This window comes from Nematostella vectensis, chromosome 11 (genome assembly GCF_932526225.1).
Source record: "Nematostella vectensis chromosome 11, jaNemVect1.1, whole genome shotgun sequence".
NCBI classification, from domain to species: domain Eukaryota; kingdom Metazoa; phylum Cnidaria; class Anthozoa; order Actiniaria; family Edwardsiidae; genus Nematostella; species Nematostella vectensis.
In genome coordinates, this window is record NC_064044.1 from 6,407,931 (window position 1) to 6,422,571 (window position 14,641).

At 42.1% G+C, this 14,641-nt stretch overlaps 3 protein-coding genes across 3 annotated transcripts; all 3 read left to right on the forward strand.

The window, feature by feature from the left end:
* The first annotated feature begins 1,007 nt into the window (after positions 1-1,007).
* On the forward strand, positions 1,008-4,514 carry LOC116615362 (interstitial collagenase-like). Its single transcript, XM_048734149.1, has 4 exons — positions 1,008-1,370; positions 2,278-2,453; positions 2,921-3,101; positions 4,388-4,514. Exons 1-4 carry the CDS (start codon positions 1,284-1,286, stop codon positions 4,484-4,486), a joined length of 543 nt encoding a protein of 180 aa, XP_048590106.1. The 5' UTR covers positions 1,008-1,283; the 3' UTR covers positions 4,487-4,514.
* A 972-nt stretch (positions 4,515-5,486) lies between these two features.
* Positions 5,487-8,553, forward strand: LOC5508133 (phosducin-like protein 3). The gene is made up of 4 exons (XM_001628686.3): positions 5,487-5,855; positions 6,744-6,887; positions 7,494-7,702; positions 7,889-8,553. Exons 1-4 carry the CDS (start codon positions 5,629-5,631, stop codon positions 8,029-8,031), a joined length of 723 nt encoding a protein of 240 aa, XP_001628736.1. The 5' UTR covers positions 5,487-5,628; the 3' UTR covers positions 8,032-8,553.
* A 2,121-nt stretch (positions 8,554-10,674) lies between these two features.
* LOC5508120 (melanopsin) lies at positions 10,675-11,604 on the forward strand. Its single transcript, XM_001628685.3, has one exon. It carries the CDS (start codon positions 10,675-10,677, stop codon positions 11,602-11,604), a length of 930 nt encoding a protein of 309 aa, XP_001628735.1.
* Positions 11,605-14,641: the final 3,037 nt, after the last annotated feature.

The following is a 14,641-nucleotide window of genomic DNA, read 5'->3' on the forward strand; positions in this document are numbered from 1 at the left end:
GTGCATATCCTTGTTTCCACATTGCTTTTCTTGCATCTCCTTGAGTGTGGCATCGTCCAGTCTACCGGTGACCTTCAGTCCCATGAACTCCTGGTATTTATTGATTGCTTCTGTCGGTTGCCGAACCTATTTAGGAATTTCTAAAAAAAGGCAAATGGTAATGTTTCTTTGAGAACTACCACGGGTACCAGAGGTTCGAGTGCATCGCCCTTCGTACTCAAGACCGGCGTGACATTAAACGAAGAATGTGGACTCTAAAAGCACGAAGAATGTGGACTCTAAAAGCACACTAGCATACACACATTGGCACCAGTCGGGCCAAGACGGGACGCTAGCACAGTCTATTACCGGTGCAGTTCGGCAACCATGGACAGCTGTTTCGTCCTTATTAGGACTCGTCAGTATGGCATAGCCGGTTTGCAGGGCGACTTCGACTCGAACGAAGTACTTTTAACCACAGCTTAGATCCATGTGGGATCTAGAGCTGCGACCAGGCTAGCGTGATGCCAATTGTGCGGATCAGAGTTTGTTCGTGCTCATGATGAAGTCGTTTGTAGCTGTAGTTGTGTGCGCTTTACTTGCCGTGGACTTGGCGCTCGCGGTGGAGGACAAAAATGAGTACGCCATGGTGAGTGATTCACCTCTGAGGCAAAAAGAGACTTTAGCTCGTTATAAATTTTTTTTTAAATTCTACAATTCAGAACAATTTCCAATATTTTTTGGAGTCTTATCATAGCCCTAGCAAAAAAAAACATAATTGTTCTTATTGATATTTTTTAAATCAGGACTACTGTCTAATCCGTTGTATCGCGACCCGCGTTTTCAACACGATTTGTTTTGGTTTTCTGTTCCGTCAGTAAAACCTTTCTGCGCCAATCAGAGTCTCGCTTTGTGCACTTCCCTGGCTTCCAGTGTCGCGACAGAAAGCCAGGCAACTGCACTAGGCGAGAGATGGCAAGAGTCTGATTGGCTTAGAATAATTTGACTGGCGGAACAGAAAATCCCAAAAGACAAAAACAAATCTTGTAGTAATCTGTGTGCAGAGCGGTAAACACCGTCTCTTGCCCTCTATGGTGACAGAAAGCCTTGGACGTCTGTTACGGGCGCCTCTATGTGTTCTACTAGTCTTCGATGGCTTGCAATGCAAGAACTATAGAAACAAGAATACAATTTATTGTTTCTTTTCTTAGAAATTCCTGAATCAGTTCGGCTACCTCTCATCGTTTTCTCGTTCCGGCGGAATCCACGACACGACAAAAGCAATCACGAAATACCAGGAGTTCATGGAACTGAAGGTCACCGGTAAACTGGACGATGCCACACTCAAGGAGATGCAAAATAGCGATTTGGAAACAAGGATATGCACAACGGTAATAGAATCACTCCTGTTGTTAAAGCCGCATTATCACTTTACTTCCGGAGGTCCGACAGAAACCTCAGCCGTTAAAAGACAAAAGAATCTATTCGAATCCGAAATATTTAACAGGCCATCCGCTCTAAATTAGCAGTCACATCCTCAAAGAAACTTCCAATAGGCACACTGCTTTCAATATTTTGAAATATTTTTCGTGTTTTCCATTAAAATGTCATCGGAGATTCTCACTTAATCGACCGGAAGTAAACAGGTGATAATGCGGCTTTTAAGTCAGGGGAGCAAGTGTAGCGCTGTTAGCAGAGAGCGCTCTGTTGTGCCTGTGCCTCTCACCACAGGTTTCCCGGTCGCTCTGTAGTGCCTGTGCCTCTCACCACAGGTTTCCCGGTCGCTCTGTTGTGCCTGGGCCTCTCCGGGTTACTCCCGGTTCCTACGTGAGTTGTTGTTTCTCGCCTTTGTTCCAAGGATTTTCCTTTGGTTCTCCCCCCCCCCCCCCCCCCCCCCCCCACCACCACCACCACCGATTTTGGTCTTAACTGTTTTCCTTATTAAGAAATAAGTTATATGGCGGCCTACTTTATGCCTTTAATTCAACCACTTTGGAGCTTGTTACTTTGCGATCTTGTAAATCCAGCATATTAGCTGCAATGTTAGTGTCTAGCTTCCGAAACTTGTAGGTAAAAGGGTGGGGGGTAAGAAAGAAAAAAAAACCCGATGATAATGGAAAAGGTGGCTATTTAGGAAATTTGGAGTTATATGATAGGTGACAATAATATTTGGAACAGTTTACGGCTTGTATAGTTCGTTCTTATATTATAGGGAAGGGGGTAGTAGGGTTAAAAAGGATTGAAGATGTGAAAAATATTTATAATAATTTGCCTGTCCAATTCGCTTAATCCTATTAGGATTGTCACTGCGTGGGCGTCGCTTCAAGACCTATACTCGATGGAGGAAGACGGACCTCTCCTACTACCTCCAGTTCGGAGACGATATCTCCGAGTCGGAGCAAGTGCGCGTGTTCAAACTCGCGTTCGACATCTGGGCCAATGCGGCACCTAGACTCAAGTTCACAAGAACAATGGTATACTATTACTGTAATTAGGTATACTATCCCCTTACAAATGAGATGTACGCCGCAGTATACCACCATTTTTCTCTTCAAGAATGACTAATTAGCAGTATTTTTGTCCATCCACTCAACTACCAGTTTTGTGAGACTGTTTGAGCCAGTGCATGCTGGTTTGATTACCATACCAGTTCCCCAGATTTTTTCTCCTATTTCTTGGCTGGGAAAAAGCCTGAATACTGATGGTGAACGGTATCTCAGGGTGAAGATTTCATAAATGCCTAGTCTATACAACTTAGGTGTCCGCTTTACCGTGTAGAAAAATAAAGAATATACACCCTTTGTTTTTGAAGAGATATGACTATATACTTACCATATGTGGATGACCTGTTTTCTTCCTACTTCCAGGATAGTATATGAAACACAGTTTATATGAGATTTCTTTTGGTATTCATGATTTATCTGTTGCTCTCTTTCTCCAGTTTTGGTTGGCATACCCATGCTGGTGTTCCTGGGGAGAAACAATGCTCCTCGAGCTTCGATAGCTGGAATGGCGTGCTCGCGCATGCGTACTTCCCCCCAGACGGCAGAATCCATTTTGACGAGTACGAGTGGTGGCACCCGTGGCAGAAGAGGGTTCTCATCAGGGCCGCCCTTCCGATGGTGAGTTATGGTAATAATAATGGAGATACCTGTGGTATTTTGGGAGCTCACAGAAGTGGGTTCTCTTCAGGGCCGCCCTTCCGATGGTAAGTTATGATAATAATAATGGAGATACCTGTGGTATTTTGGGAGCTCACAGAAGTGGGTTCTCTTCAGGGCCGCCCTTTCGAGGGTGAGTTATGGTAATAATAATGGAGATACCTGTGGTATTTTGGGAGCTCACAGAAGTGGGTTCTCTTCATGGCCGCCCTCTTCCGATGGTGAGTTATGGTAATAATAATGGAGATACCTGTGGTATTTTTGGAGCTCACAGAAGTGGGTTCTCTTTAGGGCCGCCCTTCCGATGGTGAGTTATGGTAATAATAATGGAGATACCTGTGGTATTTTGGGAGCTCAAAGAAGTGGGTTCTCTTCAAGGCCGCCCTTTCGATGGTGAGTTATGGTTATAATAATGGAGATACCTGTGGTATTTTGGGAGCTCACAGAAGTGGGTTCTCTTCAGGGCCGCCCTTCCGATGGTGAGTTATGGTAATAATAATGGAGATACCTGTGGTATTGTGGGAGCTCACTGAGTACCCCGTTCAATAGTAAGTTACTTTTAGTATCTAAAAGGTGTGTGAAGCAAACTTAGAAGGGGTAGTAAAAAAAGGAGAAATAAAAAGAAACGTCGTATCCCCCCCATCCTATGATAAATACCGTACTGGGTCAGAGTAGGGGGGATGCGTGGAGTATATTTGGGATTTGGGAGTTCATTTCCTCAACATCCCCAACCCCCCTCCCCACTTCCCGACCGATTTTCATAGGAAGATAGGATACACCCTTGAGGGGGATGTGACGTGAATGGGTGACAATAGTTTGTGTTACAGATTACAGCGTACGTGATCGGTCACACACTATGCCTCAGTATTGTGTGACGTGGTTGTATAATGATGTATGGTGTTACACACTGCAGCATATAATGGACAGGTCACGCACTCGTTGCTTGGCAGTGTATTGTGCTACAAGTTGCAGAGCATATGATTTCAATCACACACGGGGGCTTAAGATTGCGTTACGATTGAGTGTGGAACAACAGTGTTTAACATTGCGTGACGTTGTTGCGTGACACTGCTGCAATCTACACAAAATTAAGCCCTAGTGCGTGGCGGATCTCTAGTCTTGCAACATGAAGAGATCGGTCACGCACTAGGGCTTAAGATTGCGTGACGTGTGACACTTGCAGGTTGCCTAACATGAAATCGGTCACGCCCTTAAGATTGCGTGACGTTATTGTGTGACACTTGCAGGTTGCAGCACATGAGATCGGTCACGCCCTGGGTCTGGAGCATTCCTCGGTAAAGGGATCAATCATGTGGCCGACATGTTGCGAGAGCAGCCTTAAATAAATAAGGATAATAAAGATGCTTATGCAGAGTCGGCTTTATTCCTCAACCTTGAAGTGATGTAAGTGACTGTAAACAATAATTTCGATCAAAGTTTTCGCCATTTTACCGCAGGGTACCCATTTATTATATTTGATCAAATTGATATTAACTGAAATTGTACAGTCGTTATATCAATTGAATATATCCTGTTCCCGTTCACCGCCCCCTAAAAGCTCAAGTTTTTTTTAAGTCTAAGGGCTGGCAGGTATGCAAGCGACAACAATGACTGATAGCCAAAGCCTTGAGTTGCACTCTGAACCAAGTGGTTTTGCTTTTACATGATGCCTCTTTTATTGCATCATCATTTAAATACATATTACAGCATATAATAAAAAAAATATTTTAAACAAATGTTGAAAAAAGAACTAGAAGCATTCTCTCTGCCACTTTGTAAAATGTTGTAAATTTGTTGGCAACTTTTTAACTTTGGAAAAATTCTAGGTAATTCTTATCTATTCGGGCATCTTTTTTGGCAACTTTTGGAAATCGGGGCAACTTTGTGGCATTTTTTTCAATTTTTGGAGCAACTTTTGGGGATTTTTAAAGCTTCCTCTTAAGAAATTTGGAGCATCTTTGGGACAACCCTACTAGCAGGCCTGTTGCTAGGGTTTTTAAAGATTTTAGTTTAAGGGTTAATTATCATGAAGAGACCATCGGCTTTCCAAGAAACGCAGGGCTATATGCCCGACAGTCGCTACATTAGCTTTCAAGACCTTTCCTGACAACGTTATTGTAGGGGCAAATGAAATTCACAATTGTCACTTTTATAACGATTTTATTGTATACAAGCAAGGAAAAACATCCACTTCCGATAACAAAACTCAATTCATATTCGCTTTTCCTTTTTTTCAACAAATATAGAATAATTTCTAGGTCGACAATTTACTGGTACCACTAACGCTTTCCTGCAGGCTTGTGCGAAAAAAAAAACTCTTCTGACCAGGTTCCCTGTGTTTTATTCATGGGGACTGGCTCTAGAAAGTTCCTTTACACACTTTCAGCTGTGGTTCATTCAAGTTTTGTTTCCTCAAATATCTGTCGCTAGTTTGATCTATTTACGATAGTTTTCAAGTGCTAATTTTAACCAGTCTTTTACCCACAAAATGCAAAACCCTAACGAAGATACAGAATGGAACGATGCATTGAGGAGACATGGAATTATCCCAGAAAAACCCAAAGAAGCCGAGATCTCGGAAGACCAAATAGTCGATATGCTCGAAAAGACGATCAAACAGAAATGTACCGAAGGAAAACCGATCGAAGATATGAGTTTAGACGAACTAGAAGCGATGGAAGATGAAGAAGATGAAGCTATCATTCAACGATACAGGTAAGAAAAACAAGACATTCTGTAGTAACACGGTGTTAGACTGTTAAATTTAATTGGTATTATGCGTGAAGTAAATTTTTATTTACGACGAATAAGTTAATTACTGTTGCGATTCATGTTTAGGGTTGTGCATCACTAGTAAAGATAACACAGGTTCATAGTCTGACTTGAGCTTCTTGATTGATAATAATGAAGGAGGGATAAACTTCCTCATGGATAATAACGATAAACATCATGACACATTTGTTAACCGGAAGTGAATAGAAAATTGCCTTATATGGTATGACTTGAAGGACTACAGAAAAGCTGTAGAAATAAAGGTGTTTTTATAAGAGTGGTGGAAACTGGAAAATAAAACTTAAGTTTTCACATACCCTTGTGAAAACAGACAAGTTTTATTTGATCTCTCTGGCATTAACCCTTCATTACAGCAGTGCCAAACATGGTAGTCTGGAGCTGCTGCATGCCCCAGTGATGAAAAACACAAGACTAGTTCCAGTACCGCATGGTTAAACCAGTCTTTTTGTTTTTAAATGGCGGCTTTTTACCGGCGAACTGTCACATTTTGGCAAATGCTAAGAAACTAGCGCAAAGCTAAGACTATAATTTTCTTTATGACTCCCTCATTATCACACAAATCTGTCATCTTTTGTACAGTATGGTTTTAATGCTGTACAGTTAGTCAGAACAGCGACTGAAGTCAGCCTCTCGTGCCCTTTACTCGAACGATTCAACACTACAATGGTGTTTGTTTTCGCCAGAGCCAGCGCATGCGCATAGGTTTTTCAGCAGTGTCTGCACATGCAAGTTGAAAAGAGACAGTAGGCAATAAGAGTAGGGTGTTCTAAAGAAAACATAATTATCTATATACTATATAACTGTTTTCAGACATCAAAGATTAGCTGAGTTCAAAGCCTTGCAGAAAACAGCGAAGTTTGGGGATGTCAGAGAAATCTCCGCTCAGGATTATGTTGCTGAGGTAAACCAAGCAGGAGAAGGAGTATGGGTCGTGCTTCATCTTTACAAGACTGGGTATCCTTTTCTTAATCTTTTAAATTTAAAAACATCAGGTTCCATTAAAACTCTTTGGTATGGACATATTTTTACTGCACTGTTATTATCTGATGCACTCATGGTTTGCTGCACAAAAATGTGGAGCCTTCAAGCCCATAGTTTTATTTAGTTAAATGAAATAATTGATCTTCATCTTTCAGCATAGGTGCCATGGTACTAATAATGACACTAATACCTTTTTTAAGAATGTTTATCAGCCACTGACGTTGTTATTGTTTACAATTGAAAATTCAGTGGTTCATTTGCAAGACAACTTAAAATAGCCATTTACCATTGAAGTCTGATAATTTGTTTATTATGTTTGATTTCTAGTTTCTCAGTTACCTGCTTGAATTAGCCGATGGAAATGGAATTATTGAAGTATTATTACTCAGTATTATGCAGAAGCATTAAATGGCAGCATTTTTGGCCTTTTTGGGACCAACAAGTTCATTTTGCATAGATTTCGCTATTCTTCAATAAGATAAGGGCACTTTTTGGTAGAGGAGGGGAGGGGAGGGGGGTGCACCCTTAGTTGTGGAACTGAACGGTAAATGGTATAGCTCTTCCTTAACTATTATCAAGTGTACCTTTATGTACTCTGGTCAACCAATACCTTGTCCAACTAGCACAAAAGTTTCCATCTACAAAGTTTTTAAAGAGTGTATCAACTGTGTGTATACCAAACTACCCAGATAAAAATCTACCAACACTATTTATATACTATGAGGGTGATATGAAAAAGCAGTTTGTTGGACCTTTTGCATTTGGGGGAATGAACCTCAAAAAAGATGGTAAGTTCATTTCTTTTTTTGGGGGGGGGGATCAATGACCACTTATTAAAGTAAATCAATAATGATCATGGGAACATCCCATTACTTGGGCAAAGCACTCGCTTTTCAAGCCAGCTAATACTAAAGCTTCTGCACTTATGTTTGTAAGCTAATGCTAAAACTTCTGTACTTTTTTTGGTGTTGTAGTTTTAGAATGGATGCTAGCGGAAGCTAATGCTGTTGTAACAGACCTTGAAGAGGACCCTAGGAAGAAGAATGCAATCCATGACGTGATGACGTCATCGTTAAGAGGTCGCGCGCATGATTCAGACTCTGATGACGACTGTTGAATAATGAACATACTTGGCACCCAGAACTCTTTGCGGGCGCTTCATAAAAGGTCTCTTTTTGCGGCCGAAGAGAGATAACGCTGGGCCCTCGAGTATTCTTAATAGAAAGCTTCTTTTACCATAACAATCATAACTTCGGCCACGCCAATTTCAAATTTGATTTCTCAGAAGTCTCCTGAATTTTGGCCCTGTTTCTATGCCCCCGAAATCTCGCAGTCTTCCGATTAGAGGGCGATGCCCCTGCACGCTTTATTGGTTTTAGACGACAGAAAGGGGACTGCGCTGACTAGCCCCAGGCGTTCTTATAGGGTTTCCTGTGCTTGAGGTGAACCGTGAGGAAATGCTGGATCTGGAACGAGCTGTTCCCTGTGACGTCACACTTTCGACAACCAACCACAGGAGGCCCGGTCATAACGCCTTAGGCTAAGTACTGTGATATCACCATGCTGTGTCGCCTTCTTGAGCCCCAACCACAAAAAAGATGGTTAAGATAGTTATTAAAAAATAAATTATCATGTCGTACTCTTCTTGTTTTCTTTCCCTTCTCCGTTAGTGCGAGGGAGACCACCTCTCCGTGTGTTAAGCAAAAAAAAAAATAGAAGGCATGCAAAGCACATTTTCTTGCTATCGTTAAAAATATTTTTAAGGTGGCCAAGCATTGAGCCTTGAGGCGCTCATCGAATAATTGAACGTGGTCAATCTTAGGAGGGCTTTTTTTTATCAAAAGGTCAATGATAAATTAGCCTCTCAAGCTTTTGTGAACAACGTAATTGCTTGAATTATTTCATTTCTTATGTCCGAGGCGAATCGATTATTTCAAAATTCTTTTTATCTCTGATAGAAAGTGTTTCCTTTACTTTCAAGAAGTAAAAACATTTCTAAGAACCATAACAAAACAAGCTTTCAATGTTAAAATGTTATTGTGGTCTGTCTGTTTTCGTTACTTCACTTCTAACGTACAGCCCCCTTCTTAAACGAAATGTATGCGCGACACGTTGTAATGAAGCGCTTATTTGATGACGGGGAGGGGGCTCTTATTCGAGAAATTATGGTAATGCTAGGTATTGCTTCTCTTCATCTCCCAAATGTACTACTTCAGAAAAGATCCATACAGCACATAAAAAAAAACAAAGCCAAGGTTCTCTTGCTCGTTCGACTCGATATGTTGAAAGAATCGCATTAGAAAAATTTAAGTCTTTAAACTTCATGCGCAAACAGATGGGAAATTTATAGGTGGGGAGGGGGAAGCTGTCATAGATATACAGTATCTAAAAATAACAGAGATAAACGGTAAATATAAAACGCGTAGTCGATTCTCTGTTCTACGTACCTGCACATCATTCAAATTTGCAATCGTTGTGGTGGTCCAAATCAAATCTCTTTTTTTAAAAGTGTCAATAGAGGAATAAAACAATATTTTAGGAAACTTTCTTTATTTATTATTTGCAAATAAGTTATGCTGTTATACTATTTCACATCATGTTTGTTTCTGTCATCTGTCTTGTCCCGATATTAGTTATTCATTAGAATCCCCCGCATAAGGACCACCTGTTTGACAAAGTTGCTTGTCGCCTTTCTTTTTCAAGTATAAATTATCTTTTTTTCTCACACACGAGTTTAAGTCTGTTAGACATGCAGAAGGCGTTTTCATAAAGGCAAAAAGGCAAACGGATGCGTTTTTATTTTGTAATAGCCAAATATGGCATTGTAGTAAGATTGTTTGCTAGGACCTTCGTCTTTTTGCTAACATGCGCCCGTCCAACTTCCTCTATAAAGTCAAAAGGGAAGGTGCCTTTTTTAAAGCTTAGAGTTATTGCTGACCTGGCACACGAAATCAATAGCACTTAACAGTTAATGGTAATCAAAGGAAGCAGTTGAAATCGATAAACCATGTTTAAACATTTAAAGCCCTGTTGCGTACATGTATTAAGAATGTTCCATCCTGGAACTGACGAACACAAGCTCCTAGTAATCTCACATACTGACCGAATGATTGTCATGTCTCGTTTCAGCAGAGGTGAGCACCCCCCCCCCCCCCCCCCCCCCAATACGCTGACGCAACTAGCACACTGGGCCCCCCGTGATTTCAAAAACAACTTAAAAAAGTATAATACAAACGAGGCAGATATAACATGAATTAAATAAAAAACATAAATCATTGTCACAATTAACAATAATTGTCAATATGGGAATTTGCAATTGCGTTTGATGTCTAAATAACTGATAGACACCAAATCTATCCCGCAAACAACCTGACATCTCGAAGCTAAGTTAACAAACAATTCAAGAATCGCCTTCAAGGCTACTTCAGCTATGCAAACTTGGAACAACTTTGCATCGGAAACAGTTGAATAAGGGGCGACTGAAGTAGACTCGAGACTTACGCTAGCGAGCAGCGAACTCAAAACGACGACGCCATCTGAGCGAAGACAGGGAACAAGCAAAGAAAACTGAAAGTGGTTTGACCCTTGGACAATTTTGACGTTTGGGGTGTTGTGAACGCCGTAATTTGTTGGTGACGGGAACAAAGTTTACCGAAATAGCCAAAAAATAAATTGGAGGGAGCTAATCTCTCTAAGTGTCTTTTGTTGGCTACCTACGTTCAACACAGGCCTCGTCCGTGAAACTGTGAAAGGTTCTAAGATGAACGGAATCGACGGTAGTAACACCACTTTATCATACAACGCACACAGCCTGCCTTTATCCATCCTAACGTTTATCTTGTCGACTGGTGGAGCCATTAACAACGGCCTTTTGCTGTTAGCGATCTTCTTCGACCCCTGCCATAATCTCCGTACACCGAGCTCGGTACTGGTCACAAACCTTGCAATAACCGACTTGCTAAACTCTTTGATAGCGGGGTATGGCACTTTTGTATTCGACGTGTATAAGTATAAACACTGGGAGTTCAACCAGGCTGCTCTATTGGCCATTATCGTGTCGAGCGCGTTGGCTACCGTCTGTGGCACTTGCTGCATAATGTTGATGATGGCGGAGAGATACATGGCCGTGATCCATCCATTTTTCTACAAGGTCAAAGTCAAACGTGAAAGGGTTAAATTCGTAGTAGCTCTAACATGGATATACAGCTTGGCTTTCAACTTGTTGCCTATAGCGGGGGTCAACAGGCAGCTCTACGGGTTCATCCTATGCCACTTACACGTGACGATTCCCGCGCTTATCATCGGAATTGTCTATCCAAGGCTTATCGTAATTTACCGAAAACGACTCGTGCTAGGTAATGGTATTCCTGTGGCGAGTAGGCACGAGCAGACTGGACGCGAACGGAAGTTTACCTCCGCTATTCTGGCTATAGTGATTTGCTTCTATTTAAGTTTTCTTCCCTACTACGTTGCTCTGAATATCATATATTTCCACCCTAATCGGCACGACGTGGTTATTCAAGTATTCATCGAGGTGTGTTTTGTTGTACTGCTCTCAAGTAATATGATAAACCCAATAGTGTACGCTCTGCGGGTTCCCAAGTACAGAAAAGCGATTCAAGCCATACTTGGCACCAAGGACGCTGCTGTAGGCTCATCGACTTTGACAAAGACAAGAACAGGACAGTAATAATATCGTTCTGGAAAATGACGGTGGGGTAGACTTACCTGACCCTGGGTACCAGAGCCTCCAGACTTGTCTCGTCCAGTGACGCTCAGCCAAAATGCCGCGACGAGCGAAGCATTTTGTCTGGGCATCACTGGACGAGAGAAGTCTGGAGGTTCTGGCATCCAACTTACCTGACTTACGTGGCTTAGACTAGGCACGTATCTGAAAGCAGTCCCCCCCCCCCCCCCAATCCCCACCCCTTGGTACAGCCTATAAGTGACTGGCTTTTCCTATGGAAGAGATTATCTACACATCCCCCGTCCTGGTCAGGCGCATGCAATATAGCCTCCAGCTCAGCCGTCCTGTGGCGGTTTTCGCAGGAGACCCATGCAATATGACCGAGAAGGAACCCCGCGGAACAATGATGTGAGAACAGCATAACAAAATAAAAAATACTGTTATGGAATGATAAGATAATGATAAGAAGAAAATCGAGCCTATTATTGAGCGAGTATGCAGCCTCAACAAGTTAGATAAAATGATAAACCAGACATGCACCGTAACGCCGTGCAGCAGCAGCTAAGAGCTTAACAGGGGGGGGGGGGGGTAAAATCACCTCTGTATGGCAGCTAAAACATTACGGCTGGGCTGAAGATTTCGGTCCCAGCACCGCTTTCTAGCGAGCTGTAATATACAAAGAAACCCGCGCATTAATGGGGAGGCAATAACCAGGACCCCAGGCATGTCTTAGTCAGTTATGCCACGCACAGCTCGGTGAAATATAGAGTGAATAATATCGGGGTCTTTTTCACGCTTGTGTCTCTTATCTCTTGGGAATTAGCGTTGCTATAATTGTGTGGCAATTTTTTTGTGGGAATTAGTGTTGCTATAGTTGTGTGGCAATTTTGTCATCATGCATAGAACACTGGGACCCAGATATAATATAGCTTTTGGCTAGAGGGGGGTTTGGCCTAGTGACAAAGGGATGAGTGGGTAATCTTTTTTTTTTTACATATGGCTTTCTGGCGGCCCAATGGGTGTGTGTGTGTGTGGGGGGGGGGGGGGGGGGTTAAACCAATTAAACCCTCCCCCTAGATCCGCTACTGTCTGTCGCGCACGCGCGTATGACATCTTCCGTGTTGTCGCTTTTAGTCCTTGAGTAGCGCACGTACATACAAAGGCACATCTTTCGTGCTCAGAAACAAAAAAAAGCAAGCTGAACTATGTTGAAATGTGCGCGATCTAAAAAAAGGTTGGTGTGCTCATTTTAGACAAAAAGTGGAATAATTAGGCGTTCATGTTCTTACATCTGCATCACCATCGGGGGCGTTCGGAGGAAAAAACAAGGGAGTTGTATACAATGAAAGAAAACGTTTGTTTCAATATTTGTTTTTTATAGTGCATACAGCAGAAAACCCTTCGTAAGCTTGTAAGGGAAGAGGTCAAAACAATTATCCAAACTAGGGACCCGACTTTTAAAAAAAGGTTGATGGGTGGCGGGTGATACCCCCCCCCCCCCCCCCCCCCCCTCACATGGTGACGAGGAACCATCCAAGCTAGGGACCCGACTTTTAAAATAGAATGCTAGTGGCGGGTGATACCCCACACACACACACACAACTACAGTGGCAGCGGGCTGTATACCCCCCCCCCCCCCCCTCCCACACACACACACAGTTGTTGCAACATACACTTGATACACTGTCTATGCGAGCCAATCACAATCCGTATATTTGGGTCGCGACCGTTTCATGGTATATAGTCTCCTTTTGCAGTACGCGGTTTTGTAAGTCGTTGTGGCCTTTAGACTCCTTGTTGATCAAATAAAAATTTAATTAAGCTACAAGTTGAAACGGTAGTTCCGAATCCCCTCAGAAGAAATACGTGCGAAAAACGTCATTCAGGCTTAACACATTGGACAGCTTTTTTGCCATTTGATACACGTCCAACAGATTAACGTCATCATCGTGAAACCAACTATTCTTATACGGATGCGGTGAGTGTCATAAATTTGGCAAAGTTTTTCCATGATTATTCGTTTTGTTAAAACAAAATCTTAATTCTCAAGTATGGAACGAACGCCGCGAAGCTCTGTGTACCTCTGGTACACAGGGTACCGCTCTAATGACACTCTAAACGGAAAATAAAATGTGGAGCTCTGAAACACGTTTTATCTTCATTCACTAAAAATGACTCAATCATGTCTCTCAGCTAACTAAAATAAAGTTTCTTACTCCCTGAGTACAAATTTTAGATAGCAAATTTCATATAATTCGGACTTCGGCGAACTCACGTTGCGACACCGCGTGCCATAAACGAATGCAACACAGAGATCAGACTGATTTTATAGTTAAATTCTTGCCTTTAATAAAACTAAAAGGAAAGCCCCGTAAAAGTCAGCTAAATCATTTTATCGAATAGATTCTCTGCCGCTTTTGTGTACATTTCCTTTGTGATGACAAGTCCAAAGCAGTCCCAGCTGAGGACGTTGGTGGTTGGATTTGTTTTGATAAGGTCGGATCCATCATCACTGTCCCTAGTAAATTGTCTTGCCTACTCTGTTATTTTTATAATATATATAGGTTGGTGGTTGGATTTGTTTTGATAAGGTCGGATCCATCATCACTGTCCCTAGTAAATTGCCTTGCCTACTCTGTTATTTTTATATAATGGGGAAGAAAAAAAACGCACCGCTCGGGGTCGTGTTACTTATTTACCAGGCGGCGTCGGTTACATAGCGCGTCGTTTGAAAGGTCAAAAGCGCTTTATTATCTATAATCACATAAGGTCTAATTCTCTATTATACTTGGTTCCGAGGGGAAAACCTCTTTTCCACGGAAAACTGTCCCATTTATTAACTGTTAAAATGACATTGATTAGTATGATCAACCATACTGAAGACGAATAGTATTCTACCAAAGCAGAGGCTAGCCTAGCTGACATCGGACACTTGCTGTAATAAGATCCTGGCTCACTGAAAGGATGCGAGCGAGTTCAGGGCGACTCATGGTGCAATGATTATTTTTATTTCGGGACAATACCCGACACGGCCCAAATT